The sequence below is a fragment of the Zootoca vivipara genome, chromosome 13 (genome assembly GCF_965207765.1).
Source record: "Zootoca vivipara chromosome 13, rZooViv2.hap1.1, whole genome shotgun sequence".
Classification (NCBI taxonomy): domain Eukaryota; kingdom Metazoa; phylum Chordata; class Lepidosauria; order Squamata; family Lacertidae; genus Zootoca; species Zootoca vivipara.
Window position 1 is genome coordinate 34,117,799 of NC_142596.1, and position 23,592 is coordinate 34,141,390.

At 45.0% G+C, this 23,592-nt stretch overlaps 2 protein-coding genes across 5 annotated transcripts; one reads left to right on the forward strand and one right to left on the reverse strand.

The window, feature by feature from the left end:
- The first annotated feature begins 1,354 nt into the window (after positions 1-1,354).
- EEF2KMT (eukaryotic elongation factor 2 lysine methyltransferase) lies at positions 1,355-12,297 on the forward strand. Of its 4 annotated transcripts, none has more exons than XM_035131347.3 (8): positions 1,355-1,601; positions 4,913-4,975; positions 5,983-6,063; positions 6,612-6,713; positions 7,458-7,591; positions 9,538-9,848; positions 11,211-11,360; positions 11,568-12,297. In XM_035131347.3, exons 1-8 carry the CDS (start codon positions 1,473-1,475, stop codon positions 11,666-11,668), a joined length of 1,071 nt encoding a protein of 356 aa, XP_034987238.3. In that variant the 5' UTR covers positions 1,355-1,472; the 3' UTR covers positions 11,669-12,297. The 4 variants fall into 4 exon arrangements, with proteins under 4 accessions (XP_034987238.3, XP_034987242.3, XP_034987240.3 ...); XM_035131351.3 differs by having other exon boundaries at positions 1,369-1,601; positions 11,264-11,360; positions 11,571-11,838; XM_035131349.3 differs by having other exon boundaries at positions 1,371-1,601; positions 11,264-11,360.
- An 844-nt stretch (positions 12,298-13,141) lies between these two features.
- Positions 13,142-16,557, reverse strand: LOC118092970 (olfactory receptor 2K2-like). The gene has a single exon (XM_035131650.2). The coding sequence runs from the start codon at positions 14,075-14,077 to the stop codon at positions 13,142-13,144; it is 936 nt and encodes a 311-aa protein (XP_034987541.2). The 5' UTR covers positions 14,078-16,557.
- Positions 16,558-23,592: the final 7,035 nt, after the last annotated feature.

The following is a 23,592-nucleotide window of genomic DNA, read 5'->3' on the forward strand; positions in this document are numbered from 1 at the left end:
AGTGCTTTTTTTCCTTAAAAAAATGTTTAGGGGTACTCTCATTTCCCTACTCATATTGAAATACTGCCCCTCAATGAGGCCAAACTTAAGATTCACAATATGTTTAGGGGTAGTGATGTATGGAAGTGAGAGCTGGACAATGAAGAAGGCTGATCGCCGAAGAATTGATGCTTTTGAATTATGGTGCTGGAGGAGACTCTTGAGAGTCCCATGGACTGCAAGAAGATCAAACCTATCCATTCTTCAGGAAATCAGCCCTGAGTGCTCACTGGAAGGACAGATCCTGAAGCTCCAATACTTTGGCCACCTCATGAGAAGAGAAGACTCCCTGGAAAAGACCCTGATGTTGGGAAAGATGGAGGGCACAAGGAGAAGGGGACGACAGAGGACGAGATGGTTGGACAGTGTTCTCGAAGCTACCGTACTAACATGAGTTTGACCAAACTGCGGGAGGCAATGGAAGACAGGAGTGCCTGGCGTGCTATGGTCCATGGGGTCACGAAGAGTCGGACACAACTGAACGACTAAACAACAACATGTTTAGGGGAATGCGTACCCCTGATGCATACCCACTGGAAAAAAGCGCTGTCAGTATGTTTGTTTGTATGCATGTACTGTATCTATTGCATTTAGTTCATTTGCACCCTGCTCTTCAGCCAAAAATGCCCCCAGAGTGGCTTACATACAACCCATTAAAACAAAGTAGTCCCTGCCTGCAGGCTTACAATCTAAAACACACAACACACAAGGGGAAATGGGACACGAAGCGAAGAAGAAGAAAGCAAACTCATAAACAGTCTGTTGTTTCAACACACCAATTGAGCGCTATCAACTGGTTGCTCACTTTGACAGCAGTGGTGAAAGCAAATATTTGCATCAAGTCAGCAATGGAAGAGAAATTCTCATTAGTTCACATTTCACATCAAACCTGCCTAATCTGCACTAACCAATGCAATAAGCGAACCAAAACATGGCAAGCTTATGAAACTTACACTTCTTTGATTTTTGTGATGCAGTTGTCCAACGAACCATATGCACATTCTGGGTGGGTGGGTGTGCATAAAATGCACATACCTGTCAAAATAATGCACATCATTCTAGAGGGTCCGTGTCTCCCTCCCCCAGGGTTACCCAATAGAAGGGCTGGGGCACACCTTTGGGGGTAGGTGTCTGACACCCGAGACTACATTTAACACTTTGGAGATGGGTAGTCAGCGCCGCTCAAGTATAACTACTGTGTTATTATTATAGCCGCTCGCAAAAGGGAAAAAAACCCTGGAACTAAAGCAAAAAACTGGGGAGTTTTACACGCCGCTTTAGACACCCAGCCAGCCCACAACCGGGGTTGCCCGGCGATCCTCCCCCTGTTCCGGAAGGCCGGGCTCCGGAGCCCAGGAGGCGCGGCTACGAAGCCCGCCCGCCCGCCGGCGCGCACGGAGGAGGAGCGGGAGGAGGAGCAGCGGCCGTCGCCGATGGAGGAGCAACAGCCACGGCAGGAACGCGCCGCGTGCGAGCCAAGAGAAGCCCCCGAAGAGAGCGTGGCGCTCCGCTTCCAGCATGGCTTCCTCGCTGGGAAGCGGCTGCGCGATTTGCCCTGGGAGGTGAGGAGGCGGAGCGAAGGACGCGCTTTTTGGGGCTGGCCTGGGCGTGCCTTGCGCAGAAGCAGGGAACGGGGCGAGCTAGCTCGGTCGGCTAAGGATGGGAACAGAGGGGACTGGTTGTGTTCGGGGGGCGCCAGAGAGGCTTTGTTGGGGGACAGAGGAGCAGTCCTTTGCATTAGGAGAAAAGCCTTAGAGGCTTAGAACGGAGCCTTTGGTCTGCTACTGGCTGAAATAAGAATTCGGCCGCGTGGGCAGAAGTGATTTTTTTAAAAAGCAAAAGAGCAACAGCTGAGAGCATGTACAGAGTAGTTTTCCCCGGCCACAGATTAATCCCAGCCAGCATCTGTTGCTAAGAGCCTGACTGCTGGATCAAGCCAAATGTCTCTTTAGTCCAGCATCCTATTCTCACAATGGCCAACCAGAATCCCAGCAACTGCTATTCAGATACATACTGTCCCTGATACGGAAAGTTGCAACCATCATGGCTAGTAGCCACCGAATTTAAATGCATCAGAGAGTAGATACTTCTGTGGCCTGCCTGGTCCAGCACTCTATTCTCACATTGGCCGAACAGATCCCCTGGTTGGGATGCTTGCAAGCAAATCTCTCTCTACCTGCAGTTGTCAACAAGACTGCTATGTGGCTACTGGTGGTGGTGACCTTTGCATAGCTGTAGCTTTACACCTTTGCAGATAGTTTCATTTTGCATTTTATTATAAATTGTCCACCCTCCACCCGGAACCTTAGTTGAAGGTCAGGCTGGAATTTTTTTGACAAATAGATAATGTGCCCGTTCGATCCTAGTTTAACCTGAGCGTGACCTGCCTTGGCGCCTCTCCCGTTTTGTGAGATACACTACCTAATCCGCTCCTGGAAGAAAGGCTTAAAATGGAAAAGCTATTCTTAATCCATAATTGGACCGTCTACCCAGGGGTTTAATTAACCTGGACATGAACTCAACGGTGGTTGAGTTGCAGCCAAATTCAATGCAAACACTTTTGAACTTCCAAGGGAAGGGCTAGAAAAATCCCAGGTCACGCTCCAGTAGCATCTCCAGTTAGTGGTGTGAAAGATTCCTGATTTGAACAGGTCCTGGAGAGCCACTGCCAGTTAGGGTAGACAGTACTGAGTTTGGTGGACTAATGTTCTGACTTTTTATAAGGCAGCTAAGACCATTAAGTCCATCAAGCTCAGTATTTGCCTACCCTGTGTGGCAGTGGCTCTCCAGGAACTCCGGGGTGAGAGTAGCTCAGTCAGTAGAGCACGAGACTCTTAATCTCAGGGTCGTGGGTTTGAGCTCCACGTTGGAGAAAAGATTCCTGCGTTGCAGGGAGTTGGACTAGGTGACCCTCGTGGTCCTTTCCAACTTTACAATTCTATTATTCTTCAGACCAGGAACCATCCCCAGCCCTAACTAGAGATGCTGTGGCTTTGACTTCTGCATGAAAAGCAGGTGCTCAACCACTTATAGCTTGCTCAACTCATTCTCTGTGGTGCTACATGATACTCTCAGACCTTCCTTTAGGCTGGAATACTAAACATAAGAATCTCAGAAGTGGGAGGCAGAGGGTGCTAGAGCTGCTCCTGAGTTTGACCAGTGTGGGGGAGGACGGCTGGTGTCTCAGGATAACCAGGCAACAAACCAAAAAAGACTCGTATTTAAGGCTGATGAATGTTCTATAAGCATCCTTGTCGCTTTTGATCAATGACCAGGTCTAAAAATTCTTGCTTCGTTCAAGCGTTCCTATGATTTGCAATAAGCTCACCTCAGCAATATTGAATGTGACAGCTTACCACTGTATTATTTTATCACTAAATAAGCGGATATGAAAATAGGTGCCAAAAGTAGCTCCTGACCACCTTGAACACAACCGCTACTTCTTTCAAACCCTCCGGGGGTCCCTGCACTGAGAATCCTGGTGTTGGAGGGGGTATTGAATGCAATCCACCCACTTGCTCCAGGCTGGAAATGTACAGCTAGCACATCCCCAATAGTTAGCAGATTGACACTCCTTGAAGGCTTCCAGTGAGGGAGGACCTACAACCCCAATGAACACAGTGGGCCTTCCTTCTAAGTAAAAATGCATGAGGTTGTGCTGTTCAGGGCCATTACTAGCTACTTAAAAAGGCTTGAGCCACAGGCCCATGACACAGATTTGCATCCTAGAAAATGATGTAGCTGCCATCTAGCTCAATATTGTCTGCACTGACTGGCAGAGGCTCTCCAGGAGTTCAGGCAAGGAGTCTCTACCAGCCTAACCTAGAGATGCTGCAGATTGAACCTGGGATCTGCAATCTCACTCTTTAAAAAAACACCCCAAAAAAACCCCTTAACCAACAAAATGCAGTCTTGCATCGGCTGAGAAATTCCACTAGCCCCTTATGCCTGCACAGAGCTCTGCATTTCTTGTGTGGTATGCTAGTAGCAGAGAGTGTTGCTTTAATTTAGTTTTTTAATAAAGTTGTTTCTCCCCTCAAAGTAAAATTAAATAGGGGCGATTTCTTCTTTCCCAGAAAGTTCTTTTCCTGATGCTTTCATTCATCTGTTAACAGCATTTGGTAATTTAAAGCAGCAACAACAACAAAAGAGTTTAATTTCAGCAACTGAAACCACCAGAGAATATTTCCAGCGTAGGTCAGAAAAGCAGGATTGCAGCAACTGCTGTTACAAATGCACACAATAAATAGAATTAAATATCACTCTGCTAATTGCTACATTTGCCTTTCCTGTTGCGTTCCATTATTTCCTAGCTGCTTTGGGTAGCAAGAGGCCATAACTCAGGGGCAGAGCATCTGCTTTGCATACAGAAGGTCCCAGGTTCAATCCCAGGTAGGGCTGAGAACAATTCCCTGCCTGAAACCCTGGAGGGCTGCTGCCAGTCAGTGTAGACAATAAAGGGCTAAGATGGACCAATGGTCTGACTCATTAGAAGGCAACGTCCTATATTCCATGAAGCGAGCCACTTCCAAACATTCCAAGCAGTGTGACCAAGGAGATGGAAGTGGAGCAGATTGTAGTGGCTAGATTCACCATATGCAAAAGGCAGCATTAGCCCAGGGCTATTTTTGAGGGGGTCTCTCTCTCACACACACACAAACACACACACACACACACACACAAACACACACTTGCAGAGAGACAGTTCTCAAAAGCCGTCCAACTGTGTCCATACCTTATACAAAGTCTTAACCCACTTTCTAGTCTGCAAAAGCTTATGCCATAATAAAATTCATAGTTAGGGTGCCACAATACTTTTTTGCTGCTCCCCCCCCCCAACCTTACCCGATCATTTACATTTCTTGTGATCTAGGATCTTGAACAGATTCTAAAGAATTCAGAAGACTCCTCACCTCTGCTGACTATTTTACAGAAGGTAAACATCTATGGATAACTGAATATACGTCATGCTCCATATGCAATTAGATACAGTGAGGAAACTGAAGCGGTGGGGCAGCTGTGGGTGAATCTGGCCCCTCACAGACACTCTACCGCTTTTTCCAGTGATGAGTTTTTCTCTTTGGGTTTTGTTTCGGGGGCTTTGGGAGGAGGGCTGTCCAGTTTCACATTGCAAGCAACAGTGCGTCTTCACACTGATCTACATCTTCAGAAAAAGGCATGTGGCAGAGCCTTTCAAAGACTGTGCCACCAGAAAACAGGTGGGGGATTTAATGTTTGAGGTTTTTCTCTGTAAAACAACATGGGAAATAAGCATGTTGGGTGGGAAAGGGGTCCAAAATCATCATTTTTTTCTGAAATGCTTGCTGTCAGTGGGCAGTGAATCCATATTGTGAGGCAGCAGTCAGTCACCCAAACTCCCACCTGTTATAATAGTGTACGTTGGGGGGGCTGCCTGGATTATATCCATGGGTCTGTTCCAGGCCTGTTATCCTGCATCTATGAACATAGCTGCCAAGTTTTCCCTTTTCTCGCGAGGAAGCCTATTCAGCATAATGGAAAATCCCTTAAAAAAGGGATAACTTGGCAGCTATGTCTATGAGGTTTCGAATCTAATAGAAGAAAAAGCTGAACTGGTTGGATAATATAATAGCGTTAGCTGGCCAGTTAAATACTGCCAATTATATGTCCAAAGATGTTTCCCTGTTGCTTTAAATTACAACGATTACATCATCACTTTTCCAACATGTTTTGTAACATATAGTTGTGTGTGTTACTTTGGCCCAAGGGTAGCCAACTCCTCTACAACTACAACTCCCATCACCCCTGATCGTTAGCTATCTGCGGCTGATAGGAGTTGGAGCCAACAACATCAGGAGAGGAAGCGGGTTGGCTACCCCTATTTTGGCCTGGGAGTTTTCTAGCTGACACACACAGTTATTTCAGTGTGTGGCATTTATCGGCTGTTGCGTTTATTTGTTTCAGACTGTTTTTCACCCGCTGTGCTTGAAGTACCCTCTCTCAGTGAAGTACAGAAGATGCTTCTTATCAGAGCTTATTAAGAAGGTAAAAATATGATAGTAATATGGCTTATACCATTGAAGTTCTGATAGTTCAGTCATTCATGGTGTAATTACCTGGAGATTAGACTACTCTAAGGCACTCTTCGTGGGACTGCCCCTTGAAGACAGTACAGAAACTTCAGCAGGTTTTAAATGCAGCTGCCGGGCTACTGATTGGAACTAGTTGATCCTATGTTTTTTTTTATTTTATTTGCAGAATTTTGTACCCACTCTTCAGCCAAAAATGCTTCCTGCCTGTCAGCTTACCATATGCACCTGGTTGGACTAGATGGGTTATGTGACCTGTAGGAAAGAACCCTCACTCTGGGGGTGGGAGGCTTGGGACCTCCCCAAAACAGCTCAGTGAGGACTGAGCATGCTCAGTATGCATGGAATGCTGGTGCCCAGATGTGGGAGGGAGGATGGAACGGAACAGCTGGAAACCAGAACGGTTTCCCTCTGCAATTTCAACATGATCCCATGACTGTGTTTGCTGCCTGTGTGATATTCAAAGATCACTGGACTTCTGGTTCGTTCTTTTTTTCCATGCAGCATGAGTCTACAGGTGCCGAACCTCTGGAACAGCTGTACGAAGCGATCGGCGACGTCTTAAACACTGAAGAAACCACACAGTGTTATAAAAGCTATTTATTGGTAAATAAGAATGTCTTTATTCTGTGTGTACTGTGGGTGACCTTTCCTTATTGATTTGCATTGATATCCCTCTTTTCCTCCAAAGTGCTCTGGGTGAAATATGTGGTTCCTCCCCCATTTTGTCCTCACAACAACCCTGCAAGGTCAGTTAGGGTGAGAGACAGTGTTTAGCCCAAGATCAAGCAGTGAGCTGCATGACTGAGTGGGGATAGGGTTGCCAGACTCAATAGAGGACAGGGCTTCTGTGCCTTTAATTGCCCAGCTCTCTTTCGAGTCTGGAAACCTTAAAGAGAAACCAGCAGACCCTTTGCTTGGAAATTAAACAAAAGGTCTGCTGGTTTCTCTTTAAGGTTTCCAGACTCAAAAGAGAACAGGGCAATTAAAGGCACAGAGGTCCTGTCCTCTGTTGAGTCTGGCAACCCTAAGTGGGGATTTGAAACCAGGACTGCAAGGTCTTAGCCAGTGGAGTAGTGGCAAATTCAGAGCTGCGGGGTTCCTTCATGATAGTAACAGCCAACCCCGCTTCTGAAATTATGCAACCGTATAAGATTATTGCATAATTATACAATAAGAATAATGGGGGATGAGTTGCAACCATCAGGGCAGAACTCTATATGTGTTGCCTTTCTGCTAGGATCTACTGTTTTCTGTGCATAATACATGGGGAAATTATTTGGAGTGCTCAGGTATTTAAGGGTCTTCTTAAAATATTATGGTGTATTGCTCTCTTTTCTTTTTTTGTAGCCCTCTGGAGATGCCATTACGCTTTGTGAGAGTGTAGCAATTATTTCACGGGGGACCACAGGCCTTGTCACGTGGGATGCTGGTCTTTACCTGGCTGAATGGGCGCTGGAGAATTCTGCAGTTTTTTGCAACAGGTAGTGTCACAGATGGGTGTTGGCTACTCCCGAGTAAGCACTCCACACATCCTCTGGATTTTTCAGAGTTTTATTGTCCATGCTATATACAGTGGTGAGATGTCTCAAATCATGTCTGCTCTGCATGGGGCAGAAGCCCACAATGGCGTCTCGTGGGCTCTGACCCCCCTTTTAAGACTGGGCATCCAAACGCCCCTCCTCCTTGCTCTATGGGTCCTCCGTGGTCCCAAACCAGGCTCCTGAGGTGCCGTTCTACCCTCTCCCTCCTTTCCAGCCCCTGCTGAAGCTAGCTCCTCCCCTGCTTCCCTGCTACCAACCTGGAGCTGACCCTCCAGGACTCTGCAGAGCCCTGGACCCATCTTAGCCACTTCCTGTTCCTGGTTTTCCCTCCCAGACTTGCTGCTGCTCTCCCATCTGATGGAAGTAAGCAGAGTGGGCTGCTCTCTGCAAGCCCTCTCTCTTACAGGTAGCTTATTTCTTGTTGTGTTTGGTCATAGGCAGACCCCAGTGACGGTCAGGGCTTAGCCTTGAGTTCCCTGCAAAGGTTTGTGTGGAGCTGTTGGAAGACAAACCAGACAGCAGTTTAGTTTTGCATATTTTTTCCCCCATAGCTGCCAAGTTATCCCTTTTTTACAGGGATTTTCCCTTATGCTGAATAGGCTTCCTCGCGAGAAAAGGGAAAACTTGGCAGTTTTTCCCACGGTGGTATTGACGTTCTTTCTGAGTTATTGTTGTTTCTAATGCCGTTTTACTATATCTTGTCAACCACCTTGGAACTGATAAGGAAAAGTGGTGTGTGCATGTCTAGATATACAGTGATGCCTCGCAAGATGAATTTAATTTGTTCTGCGAGTCAATTCGTTTTGCGAAAAATTCATGTTGCGAATCACGGTTTCCCACAGGAATGCATTGAAATTTCTTTTTTTGCCCATAGGAACACACTAATTAAATTTCAATGCATTCCTATGGGAAACCGCGATTCGTAAGACGAATTTGTCACAAAACAAATGCATCTTGCGAGTCACCATCAGATCGCAAGACGCATTCATCTTGCGAAAAATTCATCTTGCAGGGCATTCGTCTTGCGAGGTACCACTGTATTGATAAATCCATAGATTTATGGTTAGACTAAATAAATAGTATTGGGCGGTATATTTATTTATTTTTATTTAACAGGATTTATATACCAATTAAAATGTCAAAGCCTTTAAGGAGTTTTCTTAGGCCAGTCAGTTTCTCAGCCTAACCTACCTCACAGGGTCGCTGTGAGGATAGAATGGGGAGAAATAGCTCTTTAGGGAAAAGGTACCATAGGATATAGATGTAATAAATACATAAAATATAAAATATCCATTAAAATGGCTGGTGAAATTGGACTTTAAAAACAAGGTAGCCTCACTTTTTTATTTTTCAAAATCAAAGCATTTTTATAAATATATGTTATTAGATAAAATTACATTTTAAATACACGTTAAAATGTACATGTCTGGATAGGCGTGGTCAAACAAAATAAGTGTAATATTCAATGCATTTGTTCTGTCATTGCAAGGACTTTTGGCTGTGCAACAGGGCTTTTTCTCCCTCCCTCGTCACCCGCTTCCCAAATCCCCCAACCCCCCCAAAGCAAATTCAGGGAGGGTGAAGGGGAAAACAGGGAGAGAAAAAGAGTGGAGTTCTGTTGTGCACACAAAAGTTGTTGCAGAAGTGCATTGGATGCGTCCCAAGGTTTATAAATATAAGAAATTTGTATATGTGTGTGTGTATGTTGTATATTTTGGTCCAAAGATGTGGAGCTTGAAACCCAAAAATGATTTGAAAATGTGGGATTTGAATATATGGAAAACCTGCTTTCAGCTTAGCTACCTCCCTGAAACCTTTAGCTTCCTACATTTTTGCTCATATCCTCTTCTTCATTAACATGATTTGCTGCTGTTCTCTTTTCTTAGGAGTGTTTTGGAACTAGGAAGTGGGACTGGACTGACAGGCATTGCCATTTCCAAAGCTTGCCACCCCAGGACATACACGTTCAGCGATCACCACGAGTGTGTTCTTCAACAGTTGTCAGAGAATATCCGCTTGAACGGCCTGCTTCTGCCGTCTGAACCTCGCGGCCATGGCGTGGCAAAGCAAGAAACCTGTGAGGCTCAGCTTCCTGGATCCCAGGGCGCTGAAATAACTGTAGCAGAGCTTGACTGGAACCTAGTTACAAAAGAACAGCTGGCAGAACTTCAGGGCCCTGACATCATCATTGCTGCAGGTACAGTATGCTGAATGCAAATGTTATGTTTAGACTACTGTAATGTGCTGTGCGTGGGGCTTCCCTTATGACTAGTCTGGAGGCTGTAGCTGGTGCAAAATGCCACTGCCCAGTGGTGACTGGTTCTTCTTATCGGGCACAAATCTTGCCAGTCCTAAGGGATCTGCATTGGCTACCCATTAACCCCTGAATCCTGTTTTTTTACATTCAAAGTCCTGAAGATCTCTGGAGCATATTACCTGAAAGACTGTATTTACTGTCCATTAAGGGCATTATAGGTGGAACTCTGCTATTTTTGCCACAGCTTAATGGTTATTGCCTTGCGGTAAAACAGAGGTGGCTTTTTTACGAGTGACTCCAGTATGGTGCCTCCAGCAAGACCAGGCAGTTACATTTTTTTATCCCCATACTATTTATATAATCAGGGACGCGGGTGCCGCTGTGGTCTAAACCACTGAGCCCAGGGCTTGCCGATCAGAAAGTCGGCAGTTCAAATCCCTGCAATGGGGCGAGCTCCCATTGCTCGGTCCCTGCTCCTGCCAACCTAGCAGTTCGAAAGCACGTCAAAGTGCAAGTAGATAAATAGGTACCGCTCTGGCGGGAAGGTAAACAGTGTTTCCATGCGCTGCTATGGTTCGCCAGAAGCGGCTAAGTCATGCTGGCCACATGACCCAGAAGCTGTACGCTGGCTCCCTCGGCCAGTAAAGCGAGATGAGCGTCACAACCCTGGAGTCGTCCGCGACTAGACCTAATGGTCAGGGGTCCCTTTACGTTTATTTATATAATCAACAACATTCCACTTCAGATCAGCCTTTCCAACTTTGGGTCTCCTGTCTTTTAATTTAAATATGTTCAGGTCCTACCCTCTGGAGCAACAGAAAATAAGCTTGCTTCATCATTCATGCAGCAGGCCTTTAGATATTTGAAGATGGCTATCATATCCCTTCTCAGTGTTCTCTTGTCCAGGCTAAACATACTCAGCAACCTCGTCTGTTCCTCACAGGGCTTAGTTTCCAAACGCTTGGATCATCTCAGTTGCCCTCCTCCACACACATTGTCAATATCTTTCTTAAAAGCGGTGGTGCCCAGAACTGGACTCTAGGGTGGGGGGTCTGACCATTTGGGGCTTCAGATAGCAGCATCCTCTGGTGTCATTATGACACCAGGAAACTGACAGGTGGGTGACCCTGCCCACCTGTCAAAGTTGGGGGGCCCAGGGGTAGAGGAGATAAAAATGTAGCCTGCCAGCCAGTAGAGACTCTATCCAATAGCTTTCTCCTAGATTTCCCCCCACGTATGGTACTTCCTGCTTTCTACATTTTCTTTGTGTGTCTGTTTTTCGAATGCACCCTTTCCAAGCAGATGTGGTATATGATCCAGAGCTAACACAGTCCCTTATTGGCATTCTGCAAAAGTTTTCCAGCTGCAATGGAGATGGGAAGGCCCCAGAAGTCTACATCGCCTGCACAATTCGAAACCCAGATACTTACTGCCAGTTCCAAACAGAGCTTGGTAGGTGTCCTTACTCTCAGAATCATGAACCAGCTATAGCTCCCATAATTTTTTGACTGTTTAAGTTGGCATTGTAGCATTTTAAATGTATGGGGTGCATGTGGGCCAAGTAATTTGAATCTCTAAGTTCTGCACATAAATTGGGACGAGGAACATTTTGGCAGCTTTGCTGAGTGTAACCACTTTTCTTCCTGTCTCTCATTCCAGAAGAAGTTGGGATCAGATGGCAAGTTGTCCCCAGCCCTCAAAGGAATCTTTTCTCTTACGATCAGCACGCTAATATAACAATTCTAAGATTGCTTGTTTAAGTTTCTGTTTTCTCTAAAACACTCATTTCATCGTTAATCCATCAAATTTTATTATGCTGCCACAGACATGTTAAATATTTGCATACAATTTCTGCCAGAACTGTTTGATATCTCATACTAACCTTTGTATTTTCTTTCAAACTTGAATAAAATCTGTTGGGGAGGAAAAAGCAAATTCTGCCAGAATGTGAGTCAAAACAACATGGTGCATTTTATAAAAGATGAAAAAGAGAAGAAGAACCCAAACAACACCTTTGAACTCACAAAATTGGTTTACTAAGCTGTGCAACAGGGCGAAAAATCCAGCAACTGTGACTGTACGTAACGGAGGTGCTGTTTGTAAGGTGAAAAAAGCAGCCAGCTGGAAGAATTATTTAACGGCAAGTGAAGGATGTCAACTGGACTCTAAATAAGAAATGTTTGGAACAGGAACGGGAAACCTGATTTTAAGAAATTGTATTAAATTAATTTGGTTTGGTTTGTAATAATGGGGGGTTAAATCCAGCAACTGTTTCCGTGCAAAGGTCAAAGTTATATTTATTGCTCTGCCCACCACCAATGTGTGGCCCCCAGGAGGTCCCCCAGAAAGCAATGTGGCCCTCACCTGAATAAAGGTTCCTTGCTCCTAATGTAGGCCTTCTCCCAGTTGCTACCACCTTACCCTCAGCATCCAGATCACCCAGAGGAGTTACTCCCAGCAGGTGAGTGTCTGATATTATTGCAGCCTCTGTGTCCTGCCACATTGACCACCATCGAGGTTCCTCAATGAGAAAAGAAAGCCAAGTAGAAGTTGTAAAAGTGCCAGGAAGGAAGGAAAGAGGGCCAAAATCATGCTACCACTTATTCAAGTTATGTTTCAGGGATGCTAGCTAATGGTAATTACTAAAATAATTAAGACAATAAAACAACATGACAAAATAGGCATCACACAAGAGTTCCATATCCTCCAAAGGCACATGGGATGCTGTGTTGCACCGAATCATAGAATTGGAAGGGATACTGAGGGTCATCTAGTCCAACCCCCTGCAATGCAGGAATCTCAACTAAAGCATCCTAGACAGATGGCCATCCAACCTCTGCTTAAAAACCTCCAAGGAAGGAGTCCACAATCTCCTGAGGGAGTTCGCTCCACTGTTGAACAGCTCTTACTGTCAGAAAGTTCTTCCTGATGTTTAGTCGGAATCTCCTTCCTTGTAACTTGAAGCCATTGGTTTGAATCCTAGCCTCTGGAGCAGGCTAGTTTCTATACACATGCCTCTCTCTATCCTCCATCCAGGCAAGCAAGAGGCACCATCAGAGTTCAAGGTTGCATTCCAGCCAGGCTAAAACACTCAAGGAGGGTGTGAAGTAGGGGTATGATCTGGAAACAGGGAGAGGGGATGGCTTGGGGAGAGTCTGAAGGGCCAGCCAGATAGACCTGGAGGGCCACATTTGACCCCTGGGTTCTGAGATGCTCCACCCCTGTCTTCTTGCTCAAGGTGCTTTGGTTCTCCTCAGCAGTTTCAGGAGGGCCTCCTTGACATCGTTGTTCCTCAGACTGTAGATGATGGGATTCAGCATAGGGTTGATGACCGAGTAGAAGAGAGAGATCAGCTTGTCCTTCTCAGCTGAATAGCTGGCCTTGGGCCTCATGTACATGAACATCCCACTCCCGTAGTAGATGGTCACCACGGTGATGTGAGCCGAGCACGTGGAGAAGGCCTTCCGCTTCCCATCCGTGGAGGAGATTCGGAGGATGGCGAAGATGATGCGGACGTAGGACAGCAGGATTAAGACAAACGGCATGAGCAAGGTGAAAGTGCTCCCTGCCACCATCATGGTCTCGTTGAGGGATGTGTCATCGCTGGGACAAGCCAGCTGGAGGAGGACAGGAACTTCGCAGAACAGGTGATCAATGACGGAATTGCACAGAGACTGCTTCATGGTCAAGGAAGGGACCACGGACATAAGGAAGCTGCCGAGCCAGGCCCCGGTGGCCAGAGCGAGGCAGGTGCTCTTATTCATCGCTGTCGTGTAATGCAGAGGGTTGCAGATGGCAATGTAGCGGTCGAACGCCATCACCAGGAGGAGGAGGCACTCGGCCGCCCCCAGGAAGAGCGTGATGTACACTTGCGCAGCACACAGCTGGTACGAGATGGTCTTCCTGGCCACTAAGAAGTTGGCCAGCATCTTGGGCACCACTGCAGATGTGTAGCAGATGTTCAAGAAGGCCAGGTTGCTGAGGAAGAAGTACATTGGGGTGTGGAGGCGAGAATCCAAACAAGTCAGAGTCAATATGAAGATGTTTCCAAAGAGGGTCACCGTGTACATCGTGGACACGAGCACAAAAAGGAAGATCTCCAGTTGGGGGTGGCCCAGAAATCCAAGGAGGATGAACTCGGTGAAAATAGTGAGGTTCCTACTTTCCATTCTGGTCACAAGTACCTACCTTAAAAAGCAAGAAGGGAGAAGTCATGTTTTTCCATAGGACCAATCTTAGATATTGCAGAAGAACATAAGAAGCTGCTTTGTTGGACCTAGCATTGCTCCATCTAGCTCATCATCATCTACACTGGCTGGCAAAAGATCTCCTGGTTCAATCCTTGGGAAATGATATATAATGAATTGAAAAGGATGTTTAAAATAACCTTTGGTTTTTTTTATAAAAAAAACAGAAGCTTTTCTCTTGGGAATTATAGGGACAGAGCAACCTAAATTGTATAGAAATTTATTTATGTATGCGACTACAGCAGCTAGAATGTTACTCACCCCAAAATGAAAAGAAGCAGAAGTCCCAGCAAAGTAAGAATGGATACAAAAACTTATGGAATATGCAGAAATGGCAAAACATATCGGAAGAATAAGGAATCAAGATAAGAAACTTATTATAAAAGAATGGAAATGGTTTATTGAATATTTACAGCTAAATTGCAAACGGATAAAAACATTGGCAGGATTATTGTAATAACCTGCAGTTTCATAACAGCATATATTTGAAGTAGATAATTAAATGAGCAAATTAAATGAATTTGGAAATGCAGAGGATATTAAAAGATAAATTTAAGGAACCGTGGAAAGAGGGGGAAGGAAGTCAAACTTCGAAATGTTAAAATGATAGTAAAATTAATGAAAGGTCTAAATTTGAAATAAAAACTTAGAATAAATAAATCCTTGGCACCTCCAAGTAGGTCTGGGAGAGATCCCCCTGCCTGAAACCCTGAAGAAACGCTGCCAGTCAGGGAAGACAATATTAGGTGGACCAATAGCCTGACTCAGTATAAGGCAGCTTCCTATGTTCAGTGTTTTACTCAGTCCACTACCTGGAAAAATTCTTGCGGACCCCGGACATCTTCATCATTACCACTCCTGTCAAACTAGCGACCTCTTGGGGGTGCTTTTTATTTTTTTAAAATGTGCACACTTTTCTGTAACGTTCAAACATCAGGAACTCCTACCCCTGAAGTATGCCAGCTGGTTATTTATAAGGGCAACTGTTTTAAGAATTGGTGCTGAGTTTGATTTCCCCACCTGCTCGTCCCTCCATGTCCTTTTCTCTTCTGTAAGCCTGCAAGCAGGGACTGTCTTGTCTGAATTGACTGTCTGGAAGCCTTTTTGGCTGAGGAATGGGATGCAAATGCTCTAAACAAATAATAATTTTTAGCTTGACCTTTGAGAGGGTAAGTGAGTGTGCATCTGTACTTGGGGTTTACGCTAGAGGAATCTCATAACGGTGCTGATGGGTGTGATATGGTCAATTAAGGCTGCAACCCCAACACCCTAAGCCGGGGAGATAAAAACAAAGTCCGTGGCTGAAGAAGACTGCAAAGATATTTTGCCACCATAAGCAAAAGAAAAGCTACACTCAGACAGGAGCTAAGCACTGTTGTGTGTTTTTCAGCAAATGGCAATTGTGAAACAGACACAATTCCATGTGAGGGACAGTTTTACCAGGCTGTTGGAAAGATCTGGATCACCCACCTTTTTGCTGGCATTTTTGCCAACAGACACACACGCAGAGAGAGAGAGAGGGAGAGAGAGCGCTATATGCAACTAAGATAACATTTCATTTGATCATAAGTTATTAGGTTCACAGCACGCAGTACCCCTGAACTGAAATATAAACCCTTTGGGCATGAAAGTTTTCAGATGATGTTGTTACGACGACATTGGCACACATTTGTGATGAAAGAATATAATCATTGGAAAGATTTGCAGGCAGGAATAAATATATTTACTTGGTGCGGAATCTTAATGATCTCTGTATCACTAGTATTGGGAATAGATGGGCTCCTGGCAAGGTGGGATCAGTTGTAAATTGTTGGTACATAATATGATATCTGGCATATTGAGAACAAAATTAAACTGTCTTCTCTTGTTTCCTGATCTACTTAGACAATGGAACAGTAGTGTTATAGAGCATCTGTAATTCCCTCCTGAAACACATTTTCTTATAGGCAGTGGTTTTCAAACAGCAAATTTTGGGGTACACTGGAAGCTAATTAATGGTTCTTCACCACCTGAAGATTAGCAGTGGTGAAATAGCACCCCTGAAGATGGCTTGCTCACCCCTAGCTGTCTTCGTTTCTAATCCACATTTGCAAATCCACAGCCAACCCTCTTCCAAAACCACATCTGTGAAGGAATGTCTTCCCAGTTCATGTGGAGAACAGCATCAGTGGTACCCCAGGTCATAGAATCATAGAGTTGGAAGAGACCACAAGGGCCATTCAGTCCAACCCCCTGCCAAGCAGGAAACACCATCATCAGGTCAGATGAGCGTATGCCCTAAAACAGCTGAGCAGATAGAAGGTACAGATTGCTGCTGTTGGGTCAGTAAAGACTATGTTTGTATTATTTTTGTTTAGATAAAAAATGTGTTTGTTACTTCCTTGAAATTGTTTTTAAATTTCACACACAAAAAATATTATATACCGTCTGTATTTATGTTAGTGAGTAACAAGTTTTTGATTCCAGTTTTGTTATCATGACTTCAAGCAGTTCAACAAGGATTTCCGGATCTCAGTTGTTTAACAACGGCAGTAACGTAGCGACTCCTCACTCCCTCCAAATCATACTGCTGAAATGTATAAAATATAATCAGGAGTGGGTTTCTGTGTGGAAGGGCTGTGAGCGCAGTCTTGTTCTGATGTCCCAAACAAATCCCTGTGCTCAAAATTTAATTCAAAGTGTATGTTGTCCAGCTGGTGAATTTCTAGCAAAAAGGGGAAAAAATAGGAAGCTCCTGCAAGCATAACATTTGCCCTCCCCAGCCCTTAAAAATATTCTCCAGGGTCCTCTAAATTGGGCAGAGGTTCCTTAGCAGGATTTTGGGGGTTCATTGGCAACATCAACAGGACAAAAGGCTCCCTGAAGGAAGACATTTTTCTTAAACCATTGCTCCCAGATAAATACACCCAAACAATCATTATTTCACAAATAAAACTTGGAGCTAGGAATACATTCTGACCAACCAACAACGATAATCAATACTTACATACATGGCCGATGCCTTTAATTCTCTTTTTGTTTCCTTCTCCATCATCTCTTGATAACAGAACAATGTGACTGAACTCAAGATGTCCCTTCCAAATATTCAGCAGTGCCTTCCTGATGCAGAGCGCTTTTCATGGAAGCCTCATTTACTTCTGCATGACAATTTGGTATATTTTCAGATTTGGGGTGGGGGAGTTAAAGTTACAGCTCATGGAAGGGAGCTATAGAAATCCGAAATCCCTCAACATTGCATCACTCACTTCCTTCAGCATCCAAGGCCATTTAAGTAGGGTTTAGTTTGGGCTCACTGTCATTAAAGCTTTAAAAAAAAGTGGCAAGAAGAGATTGTTCCCAGAATGAGGAGGAGAGAGTTCCAATGGATTTTTTATTTTTACCAAAGATGAGTTTTTCTAACCGACTAGCGATCCTGGCAAGGATCCTGGCAAGGCAGGGAGAGTGCCTTCTCTTCTCTGGAATTAGTTCTCTCATCAATGCCTTTTTGTTACTTACCCAAGAGGGCTAGGCTATGGCAAAGGGAACTGATCTGGTTCTGGCCTTCCAGGGAAGCCTTTTACCCCTGGAGTATTTGAACTCAAAGGGCCTCGGAGGCCATATATATCAGCCATACTCCTTCTGGTCCTTTTCCAACTCTATGATTCAATACCTCATGCCGTGCCTTCACTCCCTGGCACCCGGACCTCTCATTATTGGGGCATCACCTCTGTGGAGAGAAAAGCTGTTTTGGGCTCTCCCCCAATTGTCACTGTCGGCAGCCACTGATCATTATAGGAATTGTAACTTTAAGAACTGGCCCCTTTTTTCCCTTGTGTCTTTCAGATGGTCAGCCTGAGGCATTGTAAGCCTTGCTACATACTTACTGTTACCCTGCTCTTTAGCTAAAAAGACTCTCGGAGTGGCTTACAGGAGAAAAGCAGAAAGGTTTAAAATGCCTGAGGCAAAGAGTGGTACCTCTGGTTAAGAACTTAATTCATTCCAGAGGTCCGTTCTTAACCTGAAACTGTTCTTAACCTGAGGTACCACTTTAGCTAATGGGGCCTCCCACCACCGCCACGCCATCGTCGCATGATTTCTGTTCTCATCCTGAAGTAAAGTTCTTAACCTGAGGTACTACTTCCGGGTTAGCGGAGTCTATAACCTGAAGCGTTTGCAACCTGAAGTGCAAGGTACCACTGTAATAATAAAAGACACACCATGAAAAGGGGATGGGGAGAGAGGAGTAAAAAAAGAAAGAAAGCTCAGTGCCAGTTCTTGGAAGTTGCAGATCTTTTACCTAAAGCATGGATGGGCAGTGTGGTTCCCTCCAGATTTGGTGGGACTACAGTTCAAATCAAGCCCAATCGTTATGTCATCAGGGGCTGATGGAAGTTAGGTTCCAGCAACAGCTGGAGGGAACCACATTGGCTGTTTCTGGGCTAAAAAGCAGGGTGCTTTAAACCAGGGGTTCCCAAACTAAGGCCCAGGGGCCGGATGCGGCCCAATCGCCTTCTAAATCCGGCCCGTGGATACTCCAGGAATCAGCATGTTTTTACATTAGTAGAATGTGTCCCTTTATTTAAAATGCATCTCTGGGTTATTTGTGGGGCATAGGAATTCATTCATATTTGTTTCCAAAATATAGTCCGGCCCCCCACAAGGTCTGAGGGACAGTGGACCGGTCCCCTGCTGAAAAAGTTTGCTGACCCCTGCTTTAAACAGATCAGTAAATAAACATACTGCACTTTCAGAGAATTCTAGAGGGGGTGGGACAGATCTCAAAGTTTTTCCCCTGAGCTTTCAGAGTCCGCAAAGTCAGCTGTCTCTGCCTCCATTGAAAACTGCTCTGTGTCCTCCACACACATACCTCTGTGGTATGGATTTAAAGTGCTGGTGTCATTCTTCAAAGTTTGGGGCCAAGTTACTTGAACCACCATCTTTGCCTATATAAACCTGCCTGGAATAGGGGTAACTCTAAAGTTTGGCTCACAAACTGATTGACTGCCTTTCCTCCAGAGAGCTCAAGTTGGTGTACATTGTTCTCCCTATTTTATCCTCATAAAAACCATGCGAGGTAGGTTAGGCTGAGAGTGAGTGACTGGCTCATTGCCACCCAGTGAGTTTCATGGGTGAGTGGGGTCATGGCCAAATGGGGATTTGAACCCTGGTCTCCCAGGTTCAAGTCCGACACACTGAACGCTGCACCATATGTAATTCAGAATGTATGGAAGGCATCTTGTTTCACTCCTGATCTAACCATTAGCGTCCAATGAGAGGAGGCGCATCACCCAGACATCCCAAGCTTTTAACGCTCCCTTGTCAAGTCCAAGACTCTGGGGGGGGGAAATTGCCTGCCTCCAGGTCAGGGATAAAGAATCTCTGGCCCTCCATGTCATTAGACTCCCATCAGCCTTGGCCAGCATGGCAGACTTGATTCTGGAATGTCTCACTTTTCCTTAGGGCATCCCTATTTTCAATGGAAAAATGTTGGAGGGTATGGAGTTATGTGACCCCCCGAGCCAAGGAGATAAGTAACTGTTCAACCTTTAGAAGACATCTGAAGGCAGCCCTGTATAGGAAAGTTTTTTAATGTTTAATGTTTCGTTATGGTTTTTTTTTAATATGTTGGAAGCCAGCCAGAGTGCCTGGGGCAACCCAGTCAGATGGGTGGGGTATAAAGAAATAAAAAACATTATGGAACTGGAGAAATGTTGGAGGGTATGGAATGGCCAATGGCCAGGTGATGATGTGAGCTGTAGCCCAACAATATCTGGAGGGCCTTGGGCTGCCCACTCCCTGCGGCAGTGCACGGCTCTGCCCCTAGACTCATTGTCCCACAAGATCCAGCATCTTCTAGCAGTGCAATGAGATGCACAGAGACGCTGAGCTCATTAGCAATGGACACTCCGGTAGCAATGGGTGCAATTAAAGCGGAATGTTTTCAAAAGCAGCAATCACTCTAAAGTTTGCAATAAGAATGGTAATAAGTCCAAATGGGCCCTATTAAAAAGTTTGGCAACACTTTGCTATTGTTGACATAGACTGCAGACAACAGCTGGAAGTAGATTTTACTGGGAAACCCTACTTCAGGTTGCCCTATATACTAAGGTTGGGGGTACAGAATGGGGGGGGCAGTTTACAAAAGCCTGGGGAGGATGGTATGGAATGCAAGGTCTAGAATGCTGAACAGGAACACTCCCCATGGCAACATTTTGTGGCAGATCCTGCTTGTACCTCCTAACAGCAAACTCAGGGCAGATCCGCACAATGGGTTTAAAGCACATTTGCTGCTCATTTATAGCATATGGGTTCCACCAAAGAATTCTGGGAATTGTAGTTTTGGGATGCTGTGAATGGCAGCTCAGTGAGGGGGAAACTACAGGACTCTCTGGGGGAAGTCATGTGTTTTGAATGTATGGCATGGAAATAACCCTCTACATGCACACAAGGGAGATTGCAGCAGCCTAAGGGGGAATGGGGCTAAGATTTGCAGAAGTATACATTTTATGCAGGGGGCAGGAGTATGCCAAAACAGCTCAATAAGGGTTGGGTATGCTCACTGAGCATAGAAAATTGAAAGGGGAAAACCAGAAAATCAAAGAGAGGGGAAATGGAATGGAATAGGCAGCTAGGAGGGTATGGCTGGCTGTAACCCCTGTGCAGGAACATCGGCACTGGTTCAGTTAAGGCATTTTTAACATAATGCCTCTCCCACTTTAGCCTCTGTGCCTGTGTAAATATCTGCTCTTTTGATGTACAAGCACTAGAAATGAGTGAGAACTTATTTGACTTGAACTGAGCTGAATAAATGAGTTGCCAAAAATTTGCAAAGATAAAGAGCCAGCTTCATCCTGCATCCCATGCGGTGCCTTAAAAACAGGGGTAATGGGTGCTAAGGGACCAATCAGCTTTATGGGGTGACACTTTCTCCTTAAGGAGAGAGGCTGCCCCAGGAGAAATTGCCGGAAAGTTCATTTATGGAAATTCTCCCTGTTTGGCTCACCAAGCCAAAATCCTACTCAGACAATAAACTTTGCAGTATGTGTTTGACTAGTGCCTGGGGAATCATATAATTTAGGTAGGGAGAGGAGGGAAACGGGGGGTCATCTTCTTGAACTTTCAGTTCAATGCAAGATCTAAAAGTACAGGGTTGTCCTTCAACGAGGCTTGCCAATTTGATGGACTCCAAATCCCATAAGTCCCCAGCCAGCATGGCCAACAGTTATATAATATAATAATAATAATAATAATAATAATAATAATAATAATAATAATAATTTATTATTTATACCCCGCCCATCTGGCTGGGTTTCCCCAGCCACTCTGGGCGGCTTCCAACAGAAACATTAAAATACACTAATTTCTTAAACATTAAAAGCCTCCCTAATCAGGGCTGCCTTCAGATGTCTTCTAAAAATCTGGTAGCTGTTTTCCTTTTTGACATCTGATGGGAGGACGTTCCACAGGTCGGGCACCACTACCGAGAAGGCCCTCTGCCTGGTTCCCTGCAACTTGGCTTCTCGCAATGAGGGAACCGCAAGAAGGCCCTCGGAGCTGGACCTCAGTGTCCGGGCAGAACGATGGGGGTGGAGACGCTCCTTTAGGTACCGTGTTTCTCACATTATAAGACACGTCTTATATTTATTTTTTCCTCAAAAAAACACACTATGGCTTATTTTCAAGGGATGTCTTATTTTTTTCCTCCTCCTCCTGCCGCGGCCGGCATTGCTGCTGTGCCTATCACTATGTCTTATTTTTGGGGTGTGGCTTATATTCCTTGAATGCTTAAAAATCCTGCTATGGCTTATTTTATGGGTATGTCTTAAAATATGAGAAACAGGGTATAAGAACATTATTTTTATATCACACACCTAATCCTGGTTGTAGTCATTAACAGACTTACATTCCACAAACTTTTATAACTCTCTTTTAAAGTCAACCAAGTTGGTGCCCATCACTGCTTCTTGTATGAAAAGTACCTAAAAAATGCCTTCTCTAATACCAGCTACCTTGGACCCTACAACTGGAAGGTGAGGCCTTCACAGGGCCTTTTCGGTGGTAGCTCCCTGGTTGTGGGATGCCCTCGCTAGTGAGGTGTGCCTGCCTTAACCACGATTAACAGTTAGGAGGAATCTAAGCATTCCTGTTGACACTGGCTTTTGGTGGATGAAGAAGACTGTTTCTGGAAACCTCAAGATTGTTGGAGGGAAGAACCTTTGAAATTGTAATTGCTTTTGGAATGTTTTAATCTAGAGATAGGGTTTTTGTAAAGTTGTGCATCTCTTTGCCACCCTGGGCTTCTTGGGTAGGAAGGATGGGATAATAATAATAATAATAATAATAATAATAATAATAATAATAATAATAATTTATTTATACCCCACCTATCTGGCTGGGTTTCCCTCTGGGAGGCTCCCAACAGAATATTAAAAACATGATAAAAGAGCAAACATTAAAAACTTCACTAAACAGGGTTACTTTCAAAGTGTCTTCTAAAAGTCAGATAGTTGTTTATTTCCTTGACATATGATGGGAGGGCGTTCTACAGGGTTGACACCACTACCGAGAAGGCCCTCTGCCTGGTTCCCTGTAGCTTCACTTCTCGCAGTGAAGGAACCACCAGAAGGCCCTTGGAGCTGGACCTCAGTGTAAGGGCTGAGCGATGGGGGTATTCAGGTATTGCTGGTGGTGATAACATAAGAGGGGCTTGCCAGTTCAGGTCAATGGCCCATCTAGTCCAGCCAACCAGATCCCTATGGGAAGCCTGCTAGCAAGAGTGCAGTAGCATTCTCCCCATTTGCTATTCCCAGCAACTGGAATTCACAGGCATAACATTTCCAACAGTGGAGATAGCCATCATGGCTAGTAGCCACCAATAACCCTTCCCTCCATGAATTTGTCCAAAATTTTCTTTTAAAGCAGTCTAGGTTAGTGGCCATCACTGCCTCCTGTGAGAGTGAATTCCATGATTTCATAGATCATAGAATCATAGAGTTGGAAGGGACCCCTGGGGTCATCTAGTCCAACCCCTTTTAATGTAATGCTTTAAATACATAAACACACACACACACACACACACAGAGAGAGAGAGAGAGAGAGAGAGAGAGAGAGAGAGAGAGAGAGAGAGAGAGAGAGACTGGTAGCTTCTCTCCAGGATCACAGGCAGATTCCACCACCACAGCCCCACAACTTCACCCGGACATGCCGGGAATTGAACCTCTGCCTCCTGCAGCCTACGCTGGACTACTGAGCCCTGACCCTTCCCTGACCCTAGTGAACCCCACAGGCACATCAAGGCAACACATTTAAAGCACACAGCTTCCCCCAAAGAAGTGGGAACTTAAGGGTGCTGGGAACTGCAACTCTGCGAGGGGTAAACTACAGCTCTCAGGATCCTTTGGGGGAAATCATATGCTTTGAATGTGTGGTGTGGATTCACACTGAAACATTAAACCAAG

What these genes read in the sequence shown, in the direction of transcription:
- EEF2KMT (XM_035131347.3), top strand. Translation starts at nt 1,473, where the DNA reads ATGGAGGAGCAACAGCCACGGCAGGAACGCGCCGCGTGCGAGCCAAGA. An exon ending in TGCTGACTATTTTACAGAAG is followed by an intron (nt 4,976 to 5,982) that starts GTAAACATCTAT and finishes TATTTGTTTCAG; the next exon opens with ACTGTTTTTCACCCGCTGTG. An exon ending in TGACATCATCATTGCTGCAG is followed by an intron (nt 9,849 to 11,210) that starts GTACAGTATGCT and finishes CTTTCCAAGCAG; the next exon opens with ATGTGGTATATGATCCAGAG.
- LOC118092970 (XM_035131650.2), bottom strand. Translation starts at nt 14,077, where the DNA reads ATGGAAAGTAGGAACCTCACTATTTTCACCGAGTTCATCCTCCTTGGA.